The 22908-nt window shown below is 37.2% G+C and overlaps 1 protein-coding gene across 1 annotated transcript; it reads left to right on the forward strand.

The window, feature by feature from the left end:
• Positions 1-6695: 6695 nt before the first annotated feature.
• pfkma (phosphofructokinase, muscle a) lies at positions 6696-22644 on the forward strand. The gene is made up of 22 exons (XM_038283111.1): positions 6696-6783; positions 7690-7763; positions 7848-7925; positions 10068-10257; positions 10395-10560; positions 11905-11949; positions 12317-12425; positions 13254-13349; positions 13424-13516; positions 13597-13722; positions 13806-13870; positions 14140-14203; positions 14312-14458; positions 17939-18009; positions 18095-18182; positions 18304-18456; positions 18540-18704; positions 18797-18858; positions 20349-20460; positions 20549-20648; positions 22180-22285; positions 22380-22644. The coding sequence occupies exons 1-22, from the start codon at positions 6717-6719 to the stop codon at positions 22516-22518; spliced, it is 2316 nt and encodes a 771-aa protein (XP_038139039.1). The 5' UTR covers positions 6696-6716; the 3' UTR covers positions 22519-22644.
• Positions 22645-22908: the final 264 nt, after the last annotated feature.

Raw genomic sequence — 22908 nt, forward strand, 5'->3', positions numbered from 1 at the left:
TCTATGGTAATGTTTCCCAACCTTTTTTGACTTGTTTACCCCTTTGGGCATTGTCTCACTAGGAGTCCCCCCTCAGTCAAAAGTATTGATTGTCCAAAATTGGAACGTATACTAACTAATTATAAAATAAAAAATATTTTACTTGATCTTTTAATTTGAGCACTTAATTATTAGGCACTTAATGCTTTCCATTTAAAAAAAAAAAACAAATATGTTGCCTGAAAGTTGGTAAAGAATCAAACAATACAAAATAACTTCATTTTTAACCTTGTATTTTTAAAACTGGAGCTTCTCTGAGTAACTTTCTAATAATCACATTTAAACTTGATAAATTGGAAACAAATTACAGAACAAAAATTATAGTCTTAGTAGCTTCATTAGTTTTACTTAGTTTTTTTTTTTAATCAAAGCTCAGGGGGAAAATCAGCTGATCTCAGGCTGTTCTCTACATCCAGTCTGTTCCTCTGCTTGGTTTGCAAGTGTGTCAAAGTTAAAGGTGAACTCAAACATAAAAGAAAATCTTACTTTTTGGATGATCAAAGCTTGTTTAAGTTTTCAATTTGGCCCCCACAAAGACAACGGATTATTTTACTACCTAAGAAATAAAATATTTTCATGTACCCCTTGTCAAATGCACTGAAGGAACCCTAGGGGTCCGCGAACCCCCAGTTGTTAATCAGTGGTCTATGGCAGGCATCCCCAACCTCGATCCTCGAGGCCCACTGTCCTGCAGGTTTTAGAGGTTTCCTTGCTCAAGCACAGCTGATTTTAATTTTAAGCTGATTAACTGTCTTTTAGTCTACTGCAATTATAATCAGCTGTGATAAAGCAGGGAAACCTCTAAAACCAACAGGACAGCAGGCCTCGAGGACCGAGGTTGGGGATGCCTGGTCTATGGGACCAAATATTCTTACTAAGAAATACTCCACTTGGTTTGGAAAATAAGTAGGAACTGAGCGGAGTTTTTTTAAATTGGGGGAAAAGTTTTTGCCAAGACTAGGGATTTCTAATATGAAATCACTGACAGAAGCGAGGCTGTCGTACACTGGCGCCACCATCAGTGTAAAAGTAGGTAAAGAATAAAATGGAAAGGGTTTAAAATGAAGAGTCAAGGCAACTCCTAACAAACAGGTTTTAAACATTGATTTTAAAGGGATGCAGGGCTCTAGCATTGTGCAGTTTGTTTCAGATATATGAAGCATAAAACCAGAGTACTGCTTCTCAATGATTGACTCTGAAACAAAACACATTTTACATTTACACAGATCCAGGTTGTTATTTTCCCATCATAAAGAAAATAAACTTGTAGCTCTTTTAACCTTTTGAAGGCCTTTATTTTAGACAATCTTGTTCAACAACAAATATGATCTCAAAGCCTCCTACAGGACAAAAGGGCCCATGTAGATTCTGATTTGGATATTGTTCCGTTGATTCCTCGACTATCTGAGCTGATGTAACCAATACATTTCTCCACTGTGAGATCAATAAAGTCAATCAACTTATCATTCTCGTTCTGCACGCAGAAACTGTGACAGTAGAGATGAGCCAGTCCCTCTCAGACCAACCAGTGTAAGCAAGAACCTAGTGGTTTGGGTGACAGGACAATACATAAAGTTATCAGTAGCATCATTAATGGCTCCTAAAGCGAACACCCCGCCTTTGTTATTTATTGCCTCTCAGACTTGTGGTCAATTTAAATTCTTGCTTTTACAACCACTTTAACAAAACATCTTGCTTTTGCTTTGTACTGGTTCCTTTAGCTCACTCAGTTTTATGTTTGTAGTATTGTATTCTATTTTTTAAAGGAAATTCAATAATAAATGATCGATAAAGTAGACATTGACCCTGATCTAATGCAACCTTGTAGACACAGCTAGTATTAGTCACATGGAATAAACAGCGGTTCTAGAGGAAATTTACCTCTGGAGCCAGTGTTATTTCATATGGGGCTGGAGTTTAAAGTTCACTGTAGTTTCTAATTCACTGTTAAACTGAATCATAAATGGATAAATTGGTCCAGCTTTTATTATCTTAAGATTTAGTATTACACTGCAACAACTGATTCACATAATACAAAAAATCTTAAAATAGGTGCCTTTAACTTTGAGTAGGTAAAAAAGATGATCTGTCAAAGGAATGAGTATTTTTATTCTTTAAATAAAATAACCAGATATGATGCACTTGGGAAAAAAGGTAAAGGAGTTGTTGCATCCCCTGGCTGGGTCTAGGAGATATCTGGGACCAATATAAATTAATACAGTGAATTGGGAGTCAAAATGGCATTTAAAGAGGTTTATTCTACTATCTTTTTAAAGCAAGTTTCTGTAAAGAGTGGTCGAAGCTTCAAGGAGTGCTCAGGCCAAAATAATAAATACAGCAACAATAAATGTAAAAGAAAAATTGACTTACATAACTAAAACTAAAATATACAAGCCTACAAATAACCTACCTTGCAAACACATAAACAAGAGAAACTGGGGTTAAATAAGAATGCAGTTCTCCCTACAGAAAGCAACATCTGAACAGAGTTATATGGTAGCAAATTAACAGTCCATTAAACAGAAAAAACAACCACAGAGGTGTAAAGCTGGCAAATGGCCCAGAGGCCTGCAAAGAGCAGCATCACAGGTTTAAATAGTGTTCAGGTGATTGATGATTGGACCGGAGACTTAGCAAGCAGCACCCAATCTTAAACGCAGAGTTTTAAACAGAACAAGGTATTATTTGGGTGCAAAAACAGAACAAAGGTATGTCCATCTTGGGGATGTTACCAGGGAGTATTATTTTATTTTATTTTTTTCTTAGTTTAACAAATCATCTTATTCAATTGCAAGTTGTCTTACCAATATACTCAAATAAAGGGTGAAAAAAACTCACCTAATTAAAAATAAATTCACTTTTTTGTTATTTTTGCCGCTTATCTTTCCAGTCCACAGGGTCATAAAAAGGACCAGGACCTATTCTACAGGGACACTAGCCCTTGTTTGCCCCTGTCTAGAATGACCCATTATCATAATCAATACATTTGTCATGCTATTTGTAATTAGTAAATACTAAAATAATTTGTGTGTGTGTAAATAGACAGCAAACATCTTTAAATGTTTTAACACAGCATTTTAAAAAGTCACAACGCTTTCATTTAAGAGAATACCTAAAGATTAACTCAAGCAGGTATTGATTTTAAATCACCTACCTATCTTTAAATGTTTTCCCAGCATGCACATAGTCTAATTGTCCATGAATTTAAGAAAGTTTTTTCTTTTTTAGAAAGCTGTATGAGACAACTATTAAATTGCTAAACGGTTGGCCATACACCGGCAAACCATGGGGTGGAAGTGACGTAGCTGCAAAGCTGGCCCTCCATTGGCTGGAGTTTTAATGCGCATAATCCAAGCGTGAGCTAAAGAAAAACTAAGGTAAGCCAAAGAGATAAAAACTGTATGCAAGGAAAATATTTAAAATTTAACGTCGTACTTTTGTTGGTAAAACAGCAGAGAAAGTGTAGTGGGCTGGTAGTGGATGGTTTAACAGGAAGAGTTAAGAGTTTATACAAAAAATCGGTATCTGAGTAGAGCAGGCATCCCCAACCTCGGTCCTCGAGGGCCGCTGTCCTGAAGGTTTTAGAGGTTTCCCTGCTTTAGCACAGCTGATTATAATGATCGCAGTAGACCAAAAGTCTGTTAATCAGCTTTCAATTAAAATCAGCTGTGCTGGAGCAAGGAAATCTCTAAAACCTGCAGGACAGCGGCCCTCGAGGACCGAGGTTGTAGATGCCTGGAGTAGAGGATAAACGTGCAGATGAATGTAATCGGCTTTTTTCAACATTAAAACAGTTATTGATACAAGACCCTCTCTGACTGCTCTGACTTCTTCCATCAGTTTAAATAGCAACATCTGAAGACCATCGAGGTTTGTAGAAACAAAATCCAGAAGAAAACCCCTCGATCCTCTTTGTCTGAAAGGCTTTTGTTTAGCCGTTCATTACTGGGATCATTTTATCTTAGCTTCTTAGGGTAACTTCATTGAGTCGTGATGGTTTCTATATTTGCAGTTTATCTGTTCCAGTTTAGGTCTGCTTTTGGAAATTATAAAAACCAGAACCTCTTCTCTGTACTAAATCATCCTGAGTGTTTTTTTATTCTTACAAGTAAAACTGTAAAATAATTCTAACTTGGTGTGAGTTCATTGTCAGTTTTTGTTAATGGTATTACTTCATCTCTTTATTTAAAATTATAATTTAATAATTGGGAGTGTTGGCCTAGTGGTTAGAGCAGTGCACTTGTGCTCTAAGAAGGTTGCAAGTCCCCTCAGCCTGCACCCTGGGTCCCTGAGCAAGACCCTTAACCCCACACTGCTCCCTGGGCGCCACACAATGGCAGCCCACTGCTCCCCAAGGGGATGGGTTAAATGCAGAGGTAAGTTTCTCCAATGTGAGATCAATAAAGTTAAAATTTTTTTATCAAAATCTACATATTTTAAAAAAATCCACTTAACTCTCTCTCTCTCTCGCCTCTAGTGGCATGAATACATAAGGCATCCCATGAGTTATATAAAGCACTTTTGTGTTTTCTTGTCTTTTTGTTTTGTTTTAACCTTTTTTATTCTCACTTTTAAATCAAGTCCTTCACCATATCAGTGTTTTGAATATTTCAACGGAAACAGACTGCTTTGATGCACTGTGCATCCAATAGTGAGCCACACCTGTGAGATATTTAACCATATTTCCTACTATAACGCTGGAGGAAAACAATATTTGTCCAGTAAAATGTACTTTTTCTGCTCATAATGCCAGAAATCGTTGTAGACTTTTAATACAAAGAGGGTAAAGATTATTGGAAGTGATGGGGCATCGTTGGTGATAACAAAGAAACTAATAGAAGAGTGAGGCAATAAAGAGGTAATTAATCTCCTTCAACACTGTAACATTAAATAGTATCACGATGGCATATTTTCATGCGTTCTGTGACCATTTTAAACCAAGATGTTATAAGATGTTTTTTTTTTTTTTAAGTCCAAGCTATGCTTTTATTTTTATGTTTGGAATAACTGCTTTGTCATCTGCTATCTCTACCAAACATTATTATTAGGTGGAGATTTTTACAGGATAATGAGACTAATCCCACCAGCCCAGGCTACCATGTATGCACCTGCAGTAACCTTGTCACATAATTTTGTAGACATCATTATTAGGGCTAGGTAAAAAAATCCATTTAATCTATTTTGAATCGATCGATTCCTTTACATTTTTTGCAAAATCAATGTCTAGGGAATGAGATCGATTAGTTTTATAGTGACGCACATGACATTCACATTCAAATGAGCAGGAAAGATGCACTCAAGATTACTTCAAGCCAGACAGCTGCAAATATACGGTAGCCAATAGGTTTTTAACATTAACAAACTGCGGCTGACCAGCAAAAACCCTGTAGTTGTTACAGACAACGCTGCAAATATGGTTTCTGCAGTGGAGATAATGCAGCTCATGTATGTCTGCTGTTTCCCGCTGTGTCACGTCTGCTTGCTTGAGTGAGGCTTCACTTTTTCACTTTTCACAAACAAGTTTGCACTTATGAGACAGTTTTGTTTACATCTTGAGTTTAAACTGTCTGATTTACAAGTTTGCACTTTGTGTTTAATGTGACAGGAAAAAAAAATAAAATACATAAGTATTTTGAAACATAGTTGAACCACTTTCATTATTGTAAAAACAGTTCGAATCGAAATTAATCTATTTAGAACTGTATGAATCAAAATCGAATCGATTCAGGACTTTGGCGAAAATATGCCCTAATCATTGTCATTCCAGTCAAAGACTACATTTCATTGGGGAAATCTTTCAATCTGGAGTTTGATCCCGTGTTCTTTTCACCACATCGACATGCAATAGAAGGATACTTCTATTAGCTGGAGATGGCTATAGTGTAAAGTGTGTTGTGCTGTCACTTTGACCAGAAAAACCAATGGATAAATTCATCTAATTTGTGTCAGAGAGATGAAATTATCATCGTTGTTGTCAAACTTGCTTGATAGCAATGTTCATTTCATTGCGGGTCTTGAGAGTAAAATTGAGGCTCAAAAGAACAGGTTTGAACTTTTTGGAGCACTTGGGGATCTCAAATGTCTTTTAACCTTGGTCAGAATATGTAAAAGCGGAGTCATCTATAATAATATTTACTAATATACTAGCTAATCTAAGTGAAACTAGAAATGAATCCAAATAGAAACAAAACTTACTTGGCATTTTTTCATTAATATGCTTTTTAAACACATTTTTTATAGATCCTTCAGTTGAAATTCGTACTTTTTTTTTATTTTTATTTTTTTAGCCATTGTATATTTAATAGAGAAAAAATTTGGATGTCATCTTTCTGCTCTTGAGATTAGTCACATGTCCACATAACTGTATTAATTGGAATTGTCTCATCATGAGATTGATTACTGTCCGGTGTGTTTTTTTTTGCCTGTGTGTAACTGTCCTCTGTGGTCTCTGGCCCTGCTTATATTTAGTTTGGCTGTATGTGTAAGTGGTGACGGTTTCAGAGAGGGGGGGGGCAAGAATAGTAACAGTATTCGGTAAAGCCTGAGCCGTCGCTCGTGACTCTCCTGACAAGCAGAAAGTATAAGAACATCTAGTCACTTATTTCTGCTCATCATTTCCACCCTTCGCCTAGGACACTCATCTTCGGTGAAACATGTCCAAAGACCTCCATTCAACTATGGATCCAACCAAGATGGGCATTGGAAGGTCCATAGCCGTGCTGACATCAGGAGGAGACGCTCAAGGTGAGGAGAATTAAAAAAGGATATTTTTATATGTGCACGTTTAATATGAGGAAAAAAAAAACAACTAGTTAAAAAAACATCTTTCTTTCTGCTGTCGGGCCTGAATCCCAGTCGTCTCTCAAAAGTTTTATTTTTGAGGCCAATAAAGGTATTATGACTGCAAATCTTAAGATATAAAGTGTATTTTTTAAGATATTAAGGTCCTATTAATGACGGCCGAATTAATAAACGCATATCTCTGGGAATTACTGCATCCTAATTGATCATTTGTCAATTTTATTTTATCTAATATATTTATATGAAATTATATGAAATTTAAATATTTGTCCATTGAAATTAGAAGCCGTTATGGTTTAATTTCTATTTTATTTTACAATTGAAATTTGCATATCAAAGTTGGCATTATACCCAACTCAAGTATGTGATGTTTTAATGTCCTTGTATTCCTGGATTGTGTTTCTCACCAGCCATCAATCTTTTTGTGCCTTTTTTTAAGCCCTCATCACTTTCCTTATTTTTCACCCCTTTGGGGCTAATTTTAGTGGTGTTGACCTTTTTCTGGTATGGAGAAAAGAAACGCCCACTGATCCTTCAGCTGCTGTCTGCTGAAACAAGAGCTACCACATGCCACATTGCTTGTCACAACACAAACTCCCACAGAGGCTTGTAGTGTTCCAGTATCAAGGGGACAGAAGCTCATGACTTGGAATCCACCAAACCCAGATCTTTTTTCCACATGGCTATTTTTGTCTCATGTTGTGCCAAGGTGAAGGTTAACTCACTTAAAGGTCAAGATCAGGCTAAGACTTTTTTTATCTGACCATGAACTTGAGGGAGAATCGTTGCTGAGAATCATTGTGTTTGAATGAAACTCCCATTGTAGTTGAAAATGTTTGTGGCCATCAGGTATGAACGCTGCAGTGAGAGCCACAGTCAGAGTGGGTATCTATACCGGAGCCAAAGTCTTCTTTGTACATGAGGTAGGCGCTACCTCATTACGATATATCAAGTAAATACTAGGATATGTGTATTCTGAGAAAGATAATCATTTCCATGCAATGCAGGGTTACCAAGGCCTAGTGGATGGAGGCGATCACATCCGGCCGGCCACATGGGAGAGCGTTTCTATGATGCTTCAGCTGGTGAGTGCAGTTCACTCACTTTACAAACAATCGCGGTTTGTCATTTTGGAAGTAGAAAGAGCAGAAAATGTGTCATCCTAAAGGATCGGGTCACAAAATTTTAATAAGTTGAACATATTGTCTTAAAAACGCTAGACTTGGATAAGAATGGAAAAACAAAATAAAGTATGGTCAAAATATGTATTAATAGGCTGTATGTAAGATATCTAACATTATATGAATGAAGCTGGCTCAAAACTGGAGAGCTCCTTAATATTTTTTTTTTGAACATGTTGAGGTTGCTGTTTGTTTTTTTTATTCGATCTTGACATTTATTCATATATACAATTATTTGCAGTTTTTATTTGTTTCATAAGTCTGTCTACCATCCATCCATCCATCCATCCATCCATCCATCCATCCATCCATCCATCCATCCATCCATCCATCCATCCATCCATCCATCCATCCATCCATCCATCCATCCATCCATCCATCCATCCATCCATCCATCCATCCATCCATCGTCTCATGTTTTGGAAATAACATATCTTAAGATCCATCATCATGTTACTAATTTGCAAAAGATTAATCTAAAGAAAGCAGGCTCTTGAGGGCCCGTATCCTGCAACTTTTAGCTGTGCCTTTGGTTCAACACACCTGAATCTAGTAATTAGATGATTGAGAGGACTCTGGAGGAACTAAATACATACTGAGGATGTAACTCAGGCATTTAATTCAGGTGTGCTGAACCACAGATGGATTTAATAGTTGCAGGATACCGGCCCCTGGGAGCTGGAATTGCCCACCGCTGCTCTAATTAATTAATTAGAGGTTGAACAATACATTGGCTGGCTGATATTTTGGTCTATTTTTAGTGTTTTATTGTTGTTTGTATATTGGTCAACATGTGAATGGGTTTGCCGATTCACTAATGCGTTCAGCAGCCGTGCCTTGAGATCACATGAAGCACATACATTGCTGCTCCTTTCATTTGCTGTCCGTTGTCAATGTTTTGATTCATTACCTCCACCAAGGAGCTATGTATTTAGTTGAGTGTGTATTGGCCTGTTCCTCTGTTTACAGGATAACTTGAAAGGTTATGAATAGTTTTTAATGAAATTTAGTTGTGCCTCAGTTCAAGGAACTTTCCATTAAATGTTGGTGAGGATCAACATCATAATCTGGATACAGGAATTTTGCAAAGGATAATTCATTATTTGGAGGAAAAAGTTAAACAGAGAGTGGCAGCAGTGTTTATTGACAGCTTCAGGATCAGTCTAAAAAAGTCCAGAAGTATTATACCAAAGACAGAAACATAGGAAAGGTGAGCCATGTTTGCTTGAAGTCACAATCTGCTGATTGAACCAGAAAGCAAGTGGAGAGTGAATGAAGAAGTTGAGAGCAGAACAAGCACCAGAGGCTTCAGACACATGCTTTGCCTTATTTTTAAATTTATGAAAGGATTTTAAAGAAATTCTTCCCAAAGGTGTGCCTCATGTCAAGGAACAATTTATAAAAATTTGGTATTGATCCAGATCTTGTGCAAGTTTTAGCTATAGGTGTAAGTCACAATATGGCGCAACATTTGCTGCTTGGCAGAGGTCTGCGCTCTAAAAGTGCTTCTCTAGTTTGTTCTTATAGGTTTTAGTTTTGTTTAAATTGAGAATTGGGTATCATTATCATTGTCATCACATAAATGGAGGAAGAAAATCTATAAAAAAAAATCACTCCCCAAAAAATTGTCAGCGTGTACCTGGATCAATTAGACTGATGTCAGAATAATTGACGTCGGACTTTAAAAACAACTGTATCGGCTCAACTTTAATCTTGATGCATGGTCCAATGTAGGAGATAAATCCGCGAGAACGTTACTCATGAAGCAGCCCAGTTATCTGAAGTGACATTTTAAATGTTCCAGCTGGAACACAGAGACTTTGAACTTGATACTGATTTTGCCATTTGATTGAAGGATTGCAAAGATGCTGTAAGTCTGACGCTCATAAGAAGGCCTGGTGTGAATGAGCTGTTGAGTGGATGTGACATTGTACCTTTTAAAATATCCTCCTCATTTTCCTTCAGTCCTCACCACTGGGTTTGAATTAGGGCTCTTTGTAAATGTCAGAGTTTTAGTCAGAATAAAGCAGCTTCTCTCTGTCCCAGGGTGGCACCGTCATCGGCAGCGCTCGTTGCAAAGACTTCAGGAGCAGGGAGGGCCGTATGAAGGCAGCCTGTAACCTAGTGAAGCTCGGAATCACCAACCTGTGTGTGATTGGAGGTGACGGCAGTCTGACCGGAGCCAACCAGTTTAGGACGGAGTGGAGCAGCTTGTTGGCCGACCTGGTCAGCGCTGGTAAATAAAGAAATAAGACCTTATATTTTCCTTCTTATTAAAGGTTCTGATCCAAGTTATTAACTGTTCAGATTCATAATATTGAGAAACACACATTTAGTCTGTTTAAACAGGATTTCTTCCTTTCTTTGCTGCAGGGAAGATTACACAAGAAGAAGCCAAGAAATCATCCCACTTGAACATCGTCGGCATGGTTGGCTCAATCGACAACGACTTCTGTGGCACTGACATGACCATTGGCACTGACTCTGCCCTCCACCGCATCATCGAGGTGGTGGACGCCATCACTACAACAGCACAGAGGTCAGACAGGCTTTTACAACTTTTCTTTATCAAACACATAGAAACAGAAAACCAAATAGAAACCTGAGGGAGTCAAATTTATGAATGTCAATTGATACAATATTTGAAATATTGCTTGTATTTTATTTTTGTTGTCACACTTAATTCTTGAAATCCTTTAACAAATGAGCCAAGAAACAGTTTTTGTCCAATAATGGAATAAAACTATTCAATGATAAATGAACAATGATAGAAGTCTCTAAATCTAATAGTTGTTCTACTCATTGTGATTTTAATAACCAACAAACAGTGACCATGATCCTCATGAGGGAAGTTGGATTCCTCCTTAAGGTCACACTACAGCAATCCAATCACATTTAAGTCCAGACTTTGACTAGGCCACATGTTTTTTTTTCCTTTTTGTTACTTTTGTTGAGTCATTCATTAATGGGCTTGCTGGTATGCTATGGATCATTGCCCTGCTGCATAACCTGATGATAAACATTCTCCTTCAGGTCCAGAAGCAGGAAATTAGCACCCAGCCACATGTTTGATTCTTTCTCTTGAATAATGTGTTGGTTTTGCGCCAGATAAGAGTAACATTATAAAATGTCAATACCCATCATGCCCCCATCAACCTGGGTATGATGGGTTTCTATGAATTAACAGTGTTAGTTCAAGGCCTCACTGGTGTGCTTTACCCTCTATTTAGGGGTAGAGTATCCAAAAAATTGTACTCAAGAAAGAGTAGTACTACTTTAACATTTTTTTACTCAGGGAAAAATAAAAAAAGAATTTGGTAAAAAGGCCACTTGAGTACTGAGTAATTATTGGATACTGACATCAGATTTAATGTTTAGAAATGATGCTGGCAAACAGACTTTATGTGCAAGTTGTTGTGTGTTTTGTTCCCTAAAGAATATAAATGAATGTCATGAATATACAAGAACAAATTAGTGCAGAAGAAGAGTTCAAATTACTCACAGAGAACAGAGTAGTCAGATTTTACTCTAATAGGAATAGCTATAATTTCAAACAATATTACTCAAGTAAAAGTAAGAAGTACGGCACAGTAAACTTACTGCTTAAAGTACATTATTTTCAAATGTTACTCAAGTAAATGTAACTAATTAATACCCACCTCTGGAAATCACTATATGCAAACTGCCTTTTTCGCATTTCGTTTTATTTTCTTTATCTGATATTTGCATGTATTTGGGGGATCTGGAAGATCAAAACTTGATGGAAAGTAAAGACAGAATGAATCTTGTATAGGCTAATTGTTTTCCCCATCATTTTTAATAAATGCTTAATATTTTATTTTTTTTGTCCTGTTTTATATAAATGTTTTGTCTTTATTTGCAGCCATCAGAGGACATTTATCCTGGAAGTGATGGGCAGACACTGCGGGTCAGTTCTTTGTGCTTTCTTTGTGCATCTCTGCATGTGATCCTAAAACCTTGAATTAAACTGCTTTTATAATTTCATTTGCAATGTTCTTGTGTTTATTGAAATAAAAGTCAGTATAAATTATGGAAGAAAGATTTGTGCGATAAAACCATCAGTCACTCTTTTTCTGTTATGAAAGTCTTCTTCTAGTCATTAAAAGCATGTTTCTAAATTAAATTAAAAAAGATTCTGTCATTTTAACAAAAGACAGATTTCTGTAAAAAAATGAAGACTAGATTTTCAAATTATTCAGTCTTATAGTTTATCGTTTGCCTTAGTCAGGCATATCAGACTTTCTTTGATTGTTTTGGTCTGTGTCTGGCTGCAGATACCTGGCCCTGGCCTCCGCTCTGGCCTGCGGGGCCGACTGGGTTTTCATTCCAGAGATGCCACCAGATGAAGGCTGGGAGAACCACCTCTGCAGGAGGCTGACGGACGTAAGTAAGCCTTTTTTTATTTGTTGATGACATCATAACATGTCAACATGACAGCCCCTGACATCCTTTATTTCTTTATGCTGCAGCTACAAACGTAACTTTGACGCATATATTTAAACAAGGCATGAGTTTGTAAGAGAGTTCATTTCAATAGAAGGTGGTTAGAAGAACCAACCACTTTTTGCTGATATAACCTTGTTTTGTTCAGATTTTCAACATTGTTCCTGATTTGCGAAATATTTTCTATCCTGTTAAGGACTGGACTTTAACTAGGCCTTTCTAACACATTCATATGATTTGATCTATTTAATTATTTTTATGCTGGAAGGTGAACACTTAATTGGTTTGTCAGGGTTGTCTTCACATTAGCTCTGACCTGCAAATAGTCCCTGCTGCAGAAAAACATCCCTATAGCATTATGCTGCCATTGACATGCTTTACATTGGGAATAGTGTGTAGAGGGTGATATGGGGTATTATTTTTCAGTTGCAGTTTGCATCCAAAATTGAACTCATTTCACCAAAGAGCTTTCCCTGTATGTTTGCTGTGTTTGCTACATGGCTTATGGCAAATAGGCCTTTCAATGGCTTTCTTTCAAAACTGGCTTCCTTATTGCCACTATTCCATAAAGAGCATTTCAGTGGACTCCAGGAAAAAATCATGCTGTCAATAAGTTTCCTCAGCTTGTCAGTTTTTTTTTCATTTGTGTTGGTCAATCACATTAAATTACAACAACTACATGAATGTAGTAATTGTAAAAATATTACAATATGTCCATGCAAGCCTAAAAGATATTTTTGTCATTTTAAAATAATCTATATATTTTAGCAAAGGGCTCGAGGTTCTCGTCTGAATGTGATCATTGTTGCGGAGGGTGCGATCGCCAGAGACGGCCAACTAATCACATCCGATCAAATAAAAAAGGTAAAGCTCTTTTCTCTCACCTCTGACTGTATCTATAGGAAAACTTAAAAAGTTGCATTTTCATATGTTCTCAGTTGGTGACCGACAGGCTTGGCTTTGATACCCGAACCACCATCCTCGGACACGTCCAGAGAGGGGGAACGCCATCTGCTTTCGACAGGATCCTGGTGACTGCCTCAGATAAGCTTTGAGCCGCCTTACTTGTTCCCACACAAAGTGCTGATCTGAGCGTCTGTGCATCCCTCAGGGCAGCAGGATGGGTGTGGAGGCGGTGATGGCCCTGCTGGAGGCCACACCGGACACTCCCGCCTGTGTGGTCAGTCTGTCTGGAAACCAGGCAGTGAGACTGCCCCTAATGGAGTGTGTCCAGGTGGTATGTATCAGTATTCTTGCTGCTTTTGCAGTAGAAGGATGTATTTTCTCAGCTCTCCTTTCTTCCTGCTCTTTACCTTGTAGACTAAAGATGTGACTGCTGCCATGGGTTCTGGAAAATTTGATGAAGCTCTCAAGCTCAGGGGAAAGTATGTCTCTCATATCCTAGAAAATAAGCTTGTTCTATAAATGACGAAAATAAAAACTTAATAGGATTGGGGGGGGGATACTTCGTAGCTGCATAATGAGCTGTTGAGTTTCTCTGCATATTTAGACTCTGATGATTTAAGTAATTCTACCAGAAATCAAGAACAAACTCTGACTGCTATAAAAAAAAAAAATCTAAATTTAAAGTAGTGATTATTTACTTTGAGTTTAGCTGATAATGTCACTTTTTTAAGCCCTAATTGTCTTGCAGGAGTTTCGAAAACAACTGGAACACTTACAAGCTGCTGGCACACATAAATCCTCCAGATGTGAAGGTCTGCATACATCACTCTCTTTATTTTGCACCAGACCAAAACAATCAAAATGATCTATGATATTCTGGCTCCACACTGACACCTGGGCTGCTTCTCTCCTAATGGCAGAGCAACATCAACGTGGCCGTTATGAATATCGGGGCTCCCTGTGCGGGCATGAACGCTGCGGTCCGTGCAGCAGTGAAGATGGGCATCATCCAAGGCCACTCCATGTTTGCTGTCCATGATGGTTTTGATGGTCTGGCTCATGGACAGGTAGCTGTTTAATACCTGTGTTATAGATGGGGGGGGGGGGGGGGGGGGACAATAAACCTAATTTATAAAGCAATTTTATACAGCCAATGGTGAGTGGTTTTGAAAGGTTATACATATGACATTACACCACTAGAAAACATTTCATTAGGATGATCAGGGATTGAAAGGGAGAGATTATTCAGTCAGTTACAAAGGAGGAGGAACTGTAGAAATACAATCATCTAAAATATTAAGGAAACAGTGGAGTTAAATACAGAATTATACAGTCATGCCCAAAAATATTCATACACCAGCAGGTTTAAAGAAATTGTTTTGTTTTTTGTTTTATTTTAACACCCTGTTTCTTGTGATTTAAGAACATTTTGGGGTTGCCCAGCCAGAGTCCAGATTTAAATTGGATCAGTGAGTCTGTGGATGGTACAATGGCACGGAGGCCTTAAAGCCTCAGAGGCTTAGAGAGGAACAGCAAGGGCAGAAATTGAAAAATACAAATGCAAAGAAGCAAAGAAGAATTGATTCATTTAACTTTTATTGTCATTTAAGACATCCTCATCTCCTGTCCTATTCCCCTGTATTAATAACCTTTGGCGTAATTGTATTACCTTACCAAGAGTTTTGATTGATCTATCTATCTTAGGTCTCATACCCATCTATTAGAGCAGGGTCATGGGTGATGGTGTCTACCAGTTATTAGGAAGAAAGAAAGGTTGCCTCTTCATAGCAAGGCAACACAGAAACCCACAATTTAGAATAGCCAGTAACTTTATAGTTATGTGTCTAGACTCCAGTGCTGTTTTTATAGCTACTTGTCCTTTTATTTTGCGCTCAGTTAAATACTTTAAAATTCAATGTTTCAAGAAAGAGTGTTACTGGAGGGCAGAACAAAACCTTAACCATTTTGTTGCATTAGTATTTGCATAAAAAAATCATCAAAAAAAAAAAAATCAAGGCCAATGTAATTCCTACAAAAAACAACCAATATGGTTTAAGAAAAAAAATATTTAAAAAACTTAACCTTCAGAACATAAATGCAGATACAATAACCTGTTTTTTTTTCTTTTTTTTTTTTTTTTTTTTTTTTTTTTTTTTTTTTTTTTTTTTTACTTCTAACTAACTTCCTAACTTTTTTTTATTAATTTTTTTTTTCATTTTTACTCAGCTTACTAAAGGTATAGTGGAGGATGTTCTTTTTTCCGGGTGGATCATCAAAATAAGTGGTCCTAATTGTCAATCTTTCTGGCGATATGTTTACATAAGGCCGTCCTACATGCTGGTCCCAATTTTCACTTACCGGTGGTGAGTCTGATGTAACCTGCATAAAATAAGAACCCGTATTTTATTTTGGCGGGTCAAATTGATAGCACCCTTTAAGTTCCGGGTCACAGGTGACTCAGATCTGAATAGCTGTTGCTGCTGTCGCTGTGGCTAGCTGCTCGTCTCGGCGTCTTCTAAACTAATAGAAGAATACGGCTGGATCAAGGCTTATTAAGACGGCCGAAGGATTTAACTGAGTGTTTTCTGTCGACCGCTCGACGGTGAGTCGTTTAATTTACGTATTTTGTTTTTCTTTAGAAATAGAAATGCGGTGGCGACACGCCCACTAAATCTGTGCATTAATGACTGAAAAGTTTATTTATTGATTTAAAAGGTCATTTTCTTTTGTTAATTTTGTGGCCGAATAGATTATATATTGTTAAAATATTAAATAGGCCTTTTGATTTTTGTAGATTCGTCCTTTTAGGGCAGTTTTAGTTACTTTTTATTAAATTTTGCTAAAAGCCTACAGAACTCTGGGCTTAGACATATTTTTTTTTTGTGAGGAATAAGAGGAAAAAAACAATTCTTTTTTTGAAATGATATGGAAGTCAATTAAGTTTAATTGACTGCGTCAATTAAACTTAGATGGAATTTAAAAAGTGCACTTTACTTTGATCTGTACCGGTAACTTTACTTTGATCTGTACCGGTAACTTTACTTTGATTTGTACTAGTAACTTTACTTTGATTTGTACTAGTAACTTTAATCTGATCGCGATCTTTAATTTAAATTCATGAGAAACACTTATTGAAATGAAGTTATTTATTTATGTTGTAATTGTTGAATGTTTATTTATTTTGAATAACATTTGAACAATGTTTAAATATGATAGCTAATTTGTATTTTTATTTATGACCTTGTTTAGGTCAGGTTTTTTTCACCCCCTGTGTCACGTCAAGATGGCGAGCTACCGGATCACCGCAGCTTCGCGGTAGGATTTACATGAACCAAGTTACTTTCTCATTCTGAACTTATTTGCTTTGGGTTATGGACAAGAAAAACCCTACAACAATCAGACATTGATTGATGAACCGTTGAATCACTCTAGATTCATGAATGGACTAAAAAGGAAACTCTTGGGTGACATAAGGATTTATTGTTTTGTTGATGTGTTTGTTTGTTTTTGTTTCTTGTCGTATTTTTGGTTATATCATAAAAGAAGTCACTGTTGTTATAAATATTATTAATATTGCATACCTTTATATATATATATTTGAAAAAGACTCAAACTTGAATATAATAATTGAAACATACTTCGGTCTAATGGTATTTTGTTCACACCCACGGGCTCCATAGGCGAACCTATCTGAGTGCCTATTATAACTGGCTGCAGTCAGGCGCCTAGCCTTAAATAAGCGTTACACTGACATAGTGGAAAAATTGCAAATCTTCTTTTGGAAAGTAAGCTTGTATGAACAATGCAAACAGCAACTTTTAAAAATAGCGCGCATGAGCAGAAATGGGCTTGTGCATGCTCTTGCACACGTTTAATAGGCGTCCCCTCTCGGCTGCGGGTACAGGGTTGTGCACGTGCATTTTTTTTTTTTTTTTTTTAAGTGGAGAGGACGGGTCTTTTCAAAAGTTTAAATTATTACCTTTTTAAAAAAAACTTAATTTACAGTAGGTAGAGTAGCACAAACATACGGGAACATTGGATTACTGGTAGTATTCTATGAAACAGTTCCACTCAGCTTTAAAACAGGGGTGGACACTGCAGACCTTTAACCTCACGATTCTTCCCAAAGGGGTGTTTATATCCAAGTTACCAAAACGATAACTTGGATGATAAACAATCATGTTTAACAACTGGTCAGTAGGAAAATGTCATAAATTAGGAAAAGCATTAGCATTGGAAATCTAGATGTTTGAAGATTTATTGCAGTCATGATGTGGATGTATCTTATTTATAACTTAGAGACAAAAAAATATTCCATTCATACTTTATTCTGCTTTGCATACATGACAGTAGTTGTACTCCTAACAAAGTCTTTTTCACCTTGATTTCACTTAATGTCTTGTAGTTTTTAATCATAAAAAAACAAAATATATTTCAATTATTTTGCGTTTTGAATATTTGTTTATTTTTTTTTATGGAATTTCTAGAAGCTGCTTTGAATATTTGTGTTTTAAACATTTTAATGTGGTCATCCTGTCTGACTGCAGATCGAGCCCATAAACTGGACCGGGGTAAGTGGCTGGACTGGAAAAGGAGGCTCTATACTGGGAACCAAGAGGTGAAAGAGATCTGCTTGATATTTCTGTGACTCTTTTATCTACGTTTGTAGTTCTTTAGCCGAACATGTGTTTGTTTCCTTAAAGAACCCTTCCAGGAAAACACTTGGAGAAAATCAGCGAGAACATAGCCAAGTTCAACATCCACGCTCTGATTATTATTGGTGGATTTGAGGTAAAGCTTTGTAGATCTATCAGTCTTTTAGGGGGTGGGGGTGTATTTTTAAAATTGTAAGACTAGACACTTTTGTCCTCATGTCTGTAGGACCTGTAAAAATAAACTTTCTTTGCCACAGGCCTATGTTGGAGGACTGGAGCTGGTTCAGGCCAGAGAGAAATATGAGGAGATGTGCATACCTATGGTGGTGATCCCTGCAACTGTCTCCAACAACGTCCCTGGCTCCGACTTTAGCATTGGCGCCGACACAGCCCTGAACACCATCACCTCCGTCAGTAGTGAAACAGCAAAAATTAACAACCAAACATGGATATTCTAAAGTCCTGAAACATTCCTGGTTTGTTTTCTGTGCAGACCTGTGACAGAATCAAGCAGTCTGCAGCCGGAACGAAGAGGCGCGTTTTTATTGTCGAGACGATGGGCGGATACTGTGGATACCTGGCAACCATGGCGGGATTGGCTGCCGGGGCTGATGCTGCCTACATCTATGAGGAGAAATTCAATATTAAAGACCTAGAGGTTCGCTTAGAGCCGTCAGGGAACAGATTTTGCAGTATGAGATATACCAGCTTCTAGATAATTATTTTATGCTTTTGAAAATTTCACCACAGGCAAACGTAGAGCATCTTGTTGAGAAGATGAAGACAACGGTGAAGAGAGGCTTGATTCTCAGGTTTGTTTAATTCAACTGCAGGTCAGAAGGGAAAGCCTAACCTGAATACATGAGCAACTAAAACCATTTAACTCTTCTCCTGGGACACATGCATCAGCAAAACAGAGCATTATCAATTGAACGTGTTATTTAGGGCAACTAATAAGGGATTGACCTTAAAACATCTGGATTATCTACAAAAAGTCATCTAACCTAGGAGATCCGCTTTAATGTTTTTTACAGGAATTACATTTAATGGAGTACTACAGAAGAAAATATTTGCATTGTTTTCTATTTTTTTTTTTTTTTTTTTTTTACATTTTCCTTATAAAAAATCTGAGAATTTGTGTTTTGCATTCAAATACTTATTAGACCTTGTGTTAATACTTGGTAGATCCCCTTTTACGGTGCGTTCACATCGAAGGCGGTGGCAATGCAGAGTGCTGTGGATTCCTATGCTCTTGCTATCCTCATGCTAGTAGATAGAGCTGAGATGTTGTCAAACAGCAGCACTGCACGGAGAGAGGGGAGCAGTGATCACTAGAGTTGAAATGAGCTGAACTTTTCTTTGAAATCGTGTTTTTATCAGCGATTTAGGGAAGTGCTTAGAGCAGAAAATTTTTTTTTACACTGTTATCAAATACAACCTGCTCATATCAAAAAAATTTTTATCATTTAACTTTTTATTGGTGCTTTTAATTTTTTTTATTTTACCTTTGTCCCTACCTTTCTAGCTTATCTTGTTCTTTATCTTTGTCGCTGTCTTTTGTCCTGAGTGTTGACCATTTCCTCCTCTTTTCTTTCATTTGAGTTTGTTGAACTCTTAGACGATGTGTCAGTTTTTCCACGACGTAGATTTCTTCTATTATTCCAGACCATTGTTCTTGACAAGGGGGGTCTGCCTGTCCCCATTCCCTCGTAATTGCTTTTTTGGTAGCTAATAATAATATCTTAATCAGATACATGTCTTTTACCATTGCTTTGATATTCTTCAAATTGCAAAGATATGGTTCCACACTACTCATAGGAATATCATATTCCAGAATCTTCTTCACAGTTTCATTTACATTTTTCCAAAATTGACAGTTCCAAAATATGTGAGAGTAGTCGGCATTCATTGATCCACAATTCCGCCAGGGTACAAACAACACCCCGTGTTTGTACCCTTATATTTATTTTTGACTTTAGGCATGATGAAATACTCATATCAAATTTAATGTGCAACTGAGTGGGATGATTTAAAAACTGGAACAAAATATGCAGGTAATATGTCTGCATAAAAAAATAAATCCAAAAAACTATTCCCTAAAAAAAACAGTGTAATTTGGCAGTAGGGATGTAAACATGGAATGAGTCTGTTTGTAGCAGCTCCAGTTATACAGCTGCTGGGAGAAGGGATTAGCGATTACACTCCTTGAGGCACCTTGAAATTGTTAAATTATTTGCAATATGTCCACTTGATAGTTCTGAGTTTTGTTCCCTTCTTTCTACTTTCTTTCCTTTCATATCAGGAATGAAAACTGCAATGCTAACTACACCACAGACTTCATCTTTAACCTGTACTCTGAAGAAGGCAAAGGAATCTTTGACTGTCGCAAGAATATCCTTGGACACATGCAGCAGGTCAAGGGGAATTAAAATGCAGTCTTATTGTAAGCCATGTTTTCCTCTTTCAGTCATGATTAATTAGTCCGTCCTATTTCAACTGCAGGGCGGCACTCCGACACCCTTTGACAGAAACTTTGCCACAAAGATGGGAGCTAAATCTATTATCTGGCTGACTTCGAAGCTTAAGGAGTGCTACAGGCATGGTAGGTTCACTTTTTGATGTCAACACAGATTTGCTAGTAGTTGATTAACCATTTTGTTGTTTTTGTTTAGTTTTTCACATAAGAATACACAATGTGGGTAAATGGTTGGAGCCAGTTGTTTTTATTTTAATTGAAAAGCTTAAAGGCAAATATGAACAAACCCACTTTTTAAGTGTTTTACACTGCAGAAATATATAAGAGCATGAACATGTAAAAAAACAATTGACAAATATCTGTAGGTAACCTGTTATCTACTACAATTTCTCATTTATATTTAAGGAAGCTCAGGATTTTTTCACTATTAAGCAGAAGGTCACACTCATCGCAAGCATAATTTTAAAGTGGAAGAGGAAATGAAGATGATGCAGTGGGATGGTAACAGAATAGAGTTCAGTTACAAAAATGTTTACTCTGAAAAAGATAAACTTATTAATGTTAGAGGAAATCTCAGAGTTTTGCAAAAATGTTGATATTTCTATATGATTCTGTTAACCTGGCAGTGGCCAGATTGATATGTATAGAACTGATGTTATCAATCTGGGGTGGCTGCCGTTCAGTCTGTCCATGAAAAGGAGGGACGTTTAGTACAATAATTTGAGCTGATTGGGTGACGTGCCAGCTACTACCCGCCTTCCATAATACGCTTTCGGCCAATCGTAGCAGCGAATCGTGCAGCTTCTTGAGTGTTTTCACAACTAGCGGAGTTAGCAGGTAAATCAAACTTTTTCCAAATCCTGTATCGAAAAAAAGGACAAATATCTTTCCCATCTACAAATGCACAAAGTGCTTATATTTGCTTCTTTTTTAAACAAGAAATTGTCGCTATTTTAGCTAAAACCAACTCAATTACGTTATCGACAGGTCTATCCTCCAGCGTAGCCATGTCTGTAATGCCCCAGCAAAGCCCTTCTGACTGTCATCATTCCTACATGTACATCCAACATGTCATTGGTCCAACGCGCTGGTTGTTATAAGACCGACAACTTTGCGGTAGTTTTTCAAAATGGATTTGTTGTGAGACTGAAAACTTAGATCTGGCGACGATTCAGCTTGCAGCACAAAGGTTATTATACTGTAAATTTACTGTAAATATTTTTTTCCAGTTATAAACAATATAACAGTGAATTTCAGTTGAATCTCCAAAGAAAAAAAATCAGTGTATCCTCAGCAGGGCCACAGGTCGGTCTCCTCCAAGCCCCATTAGATATGGCAAAAGGAGCCCAGACCAAGTATAGAGACACACTTTATAGCAGGGTAACATTAGTGACATTAAGAGTTTTTTTTTTTTCTTCTTATGGGATATATTTCAATTTTCTGAGAAACTATCATTGAAAATAATTAAAATGAATCAACTTTGAAAAAAGTAATCCTTATGGAGAAATATAATAACTTTTTGATATTTTGTCATTTAAATTATAATTATTGTGTTCTAATCAGTAGACATGGACTTGTATGGTTTGTAAACCACTACTTTGCGCTCACGCTGTGAGAGCTTTTTGGATTCATTGTTTGATTTTTGTGGCCCTCTTAGGTCGCATCTTTGCCAACACACCAGACTCTGCATGTGTGCTGGGCATGAGGAAAAGGGCACTCACCTTCCAGCCTCTTGCTGATCTGAAAGCTGACACAGATTTTGAGTAAGCCGCACAGCTGCCTTCTAAACTCAAATATTGTGCTGGGAAGAGCATCAGTTGTAATGACGGCTGATCCCTCTCCTTCTCTTCACCGCAGGCACCGCATCCCAAAGACACAGTGGTGGCTGAAGATCAGGCCCATCATGAAGATCCTGGCCAAGTATGACATCAAATTGGACACATCCGAACACGCTGACATGGAGCATGTGCTCGGCAAGAGAGGAGGCCACAAGTAGAATGAGCGTTTTTGTTTTGGAGTCGGTGGTTGGTTTAGGTATTTTCCTCTGTTCAGTTATTTGTTTTTAATTTTCAAATCCAACCACTTGTCTATGTGCCTTAATAAAAGAGCTGCTGACTTTACAGATATGTTTTTGTTTTGTTTTTAATTACATTTAGTGGTTCACTTGTGTCCACTAGTATAAAAAGATGTTTCTAAGTGACCAAATTATTGGGTGTGTCTGTATTTGCTTTTAACCCTATGGAATTGCAGATGTTCATAGGTCGTAATTTACATTTTCTGAAGGTAAACAATCTAGCATGCTGCCATAACCCTTTATATTAGAACCTTAAGCATTTTTATGCACTCAAAATATTACTAGCAGGTGGATTGCTCTTAACATCACAAT

Source organism: Cyprinodon tularosa, unplaced genomic scaffold, assembly GCF_016077235.1.
Source record: "Cyprinodon tularosa strain WSP-4 unplaced genomic scaffold, ASM1607723v1 ctg19, whole genome shotgun sequence".
Classification (NCBI taxonomy): Eukaryota; Metazoa; Chordata; class Actinopteri; order Cyprinodontiformes; family Cyprinodontidae; genus Cyprinodon; species Cyprinodon tularosa.

Bases quoted from the DNA above. Each gene is read 5' to 3' on its own strand.
- pfkma (XM_038283111.1), top strand. From the start codon at position 6,717: ATGGATCCAACCAAGATGGGCATTGGAAGGTCCATAGCCGTGCTGACA. The intron at 13,517-13,596 runs GTGACTGCCTCA...TGCATCCCTCAG, and splicing joins CTGCTTTCGACAGGATCCTG to GGCAGCAGGATGGGTGTGGA. The intron at 18,010-18,094 runs GTGAAAGAGATC...GTTTCCTTAAAG, and splicing joins TCTATACTGGGAACCAAGAG to AACCCTTCCAGGAAAACACT.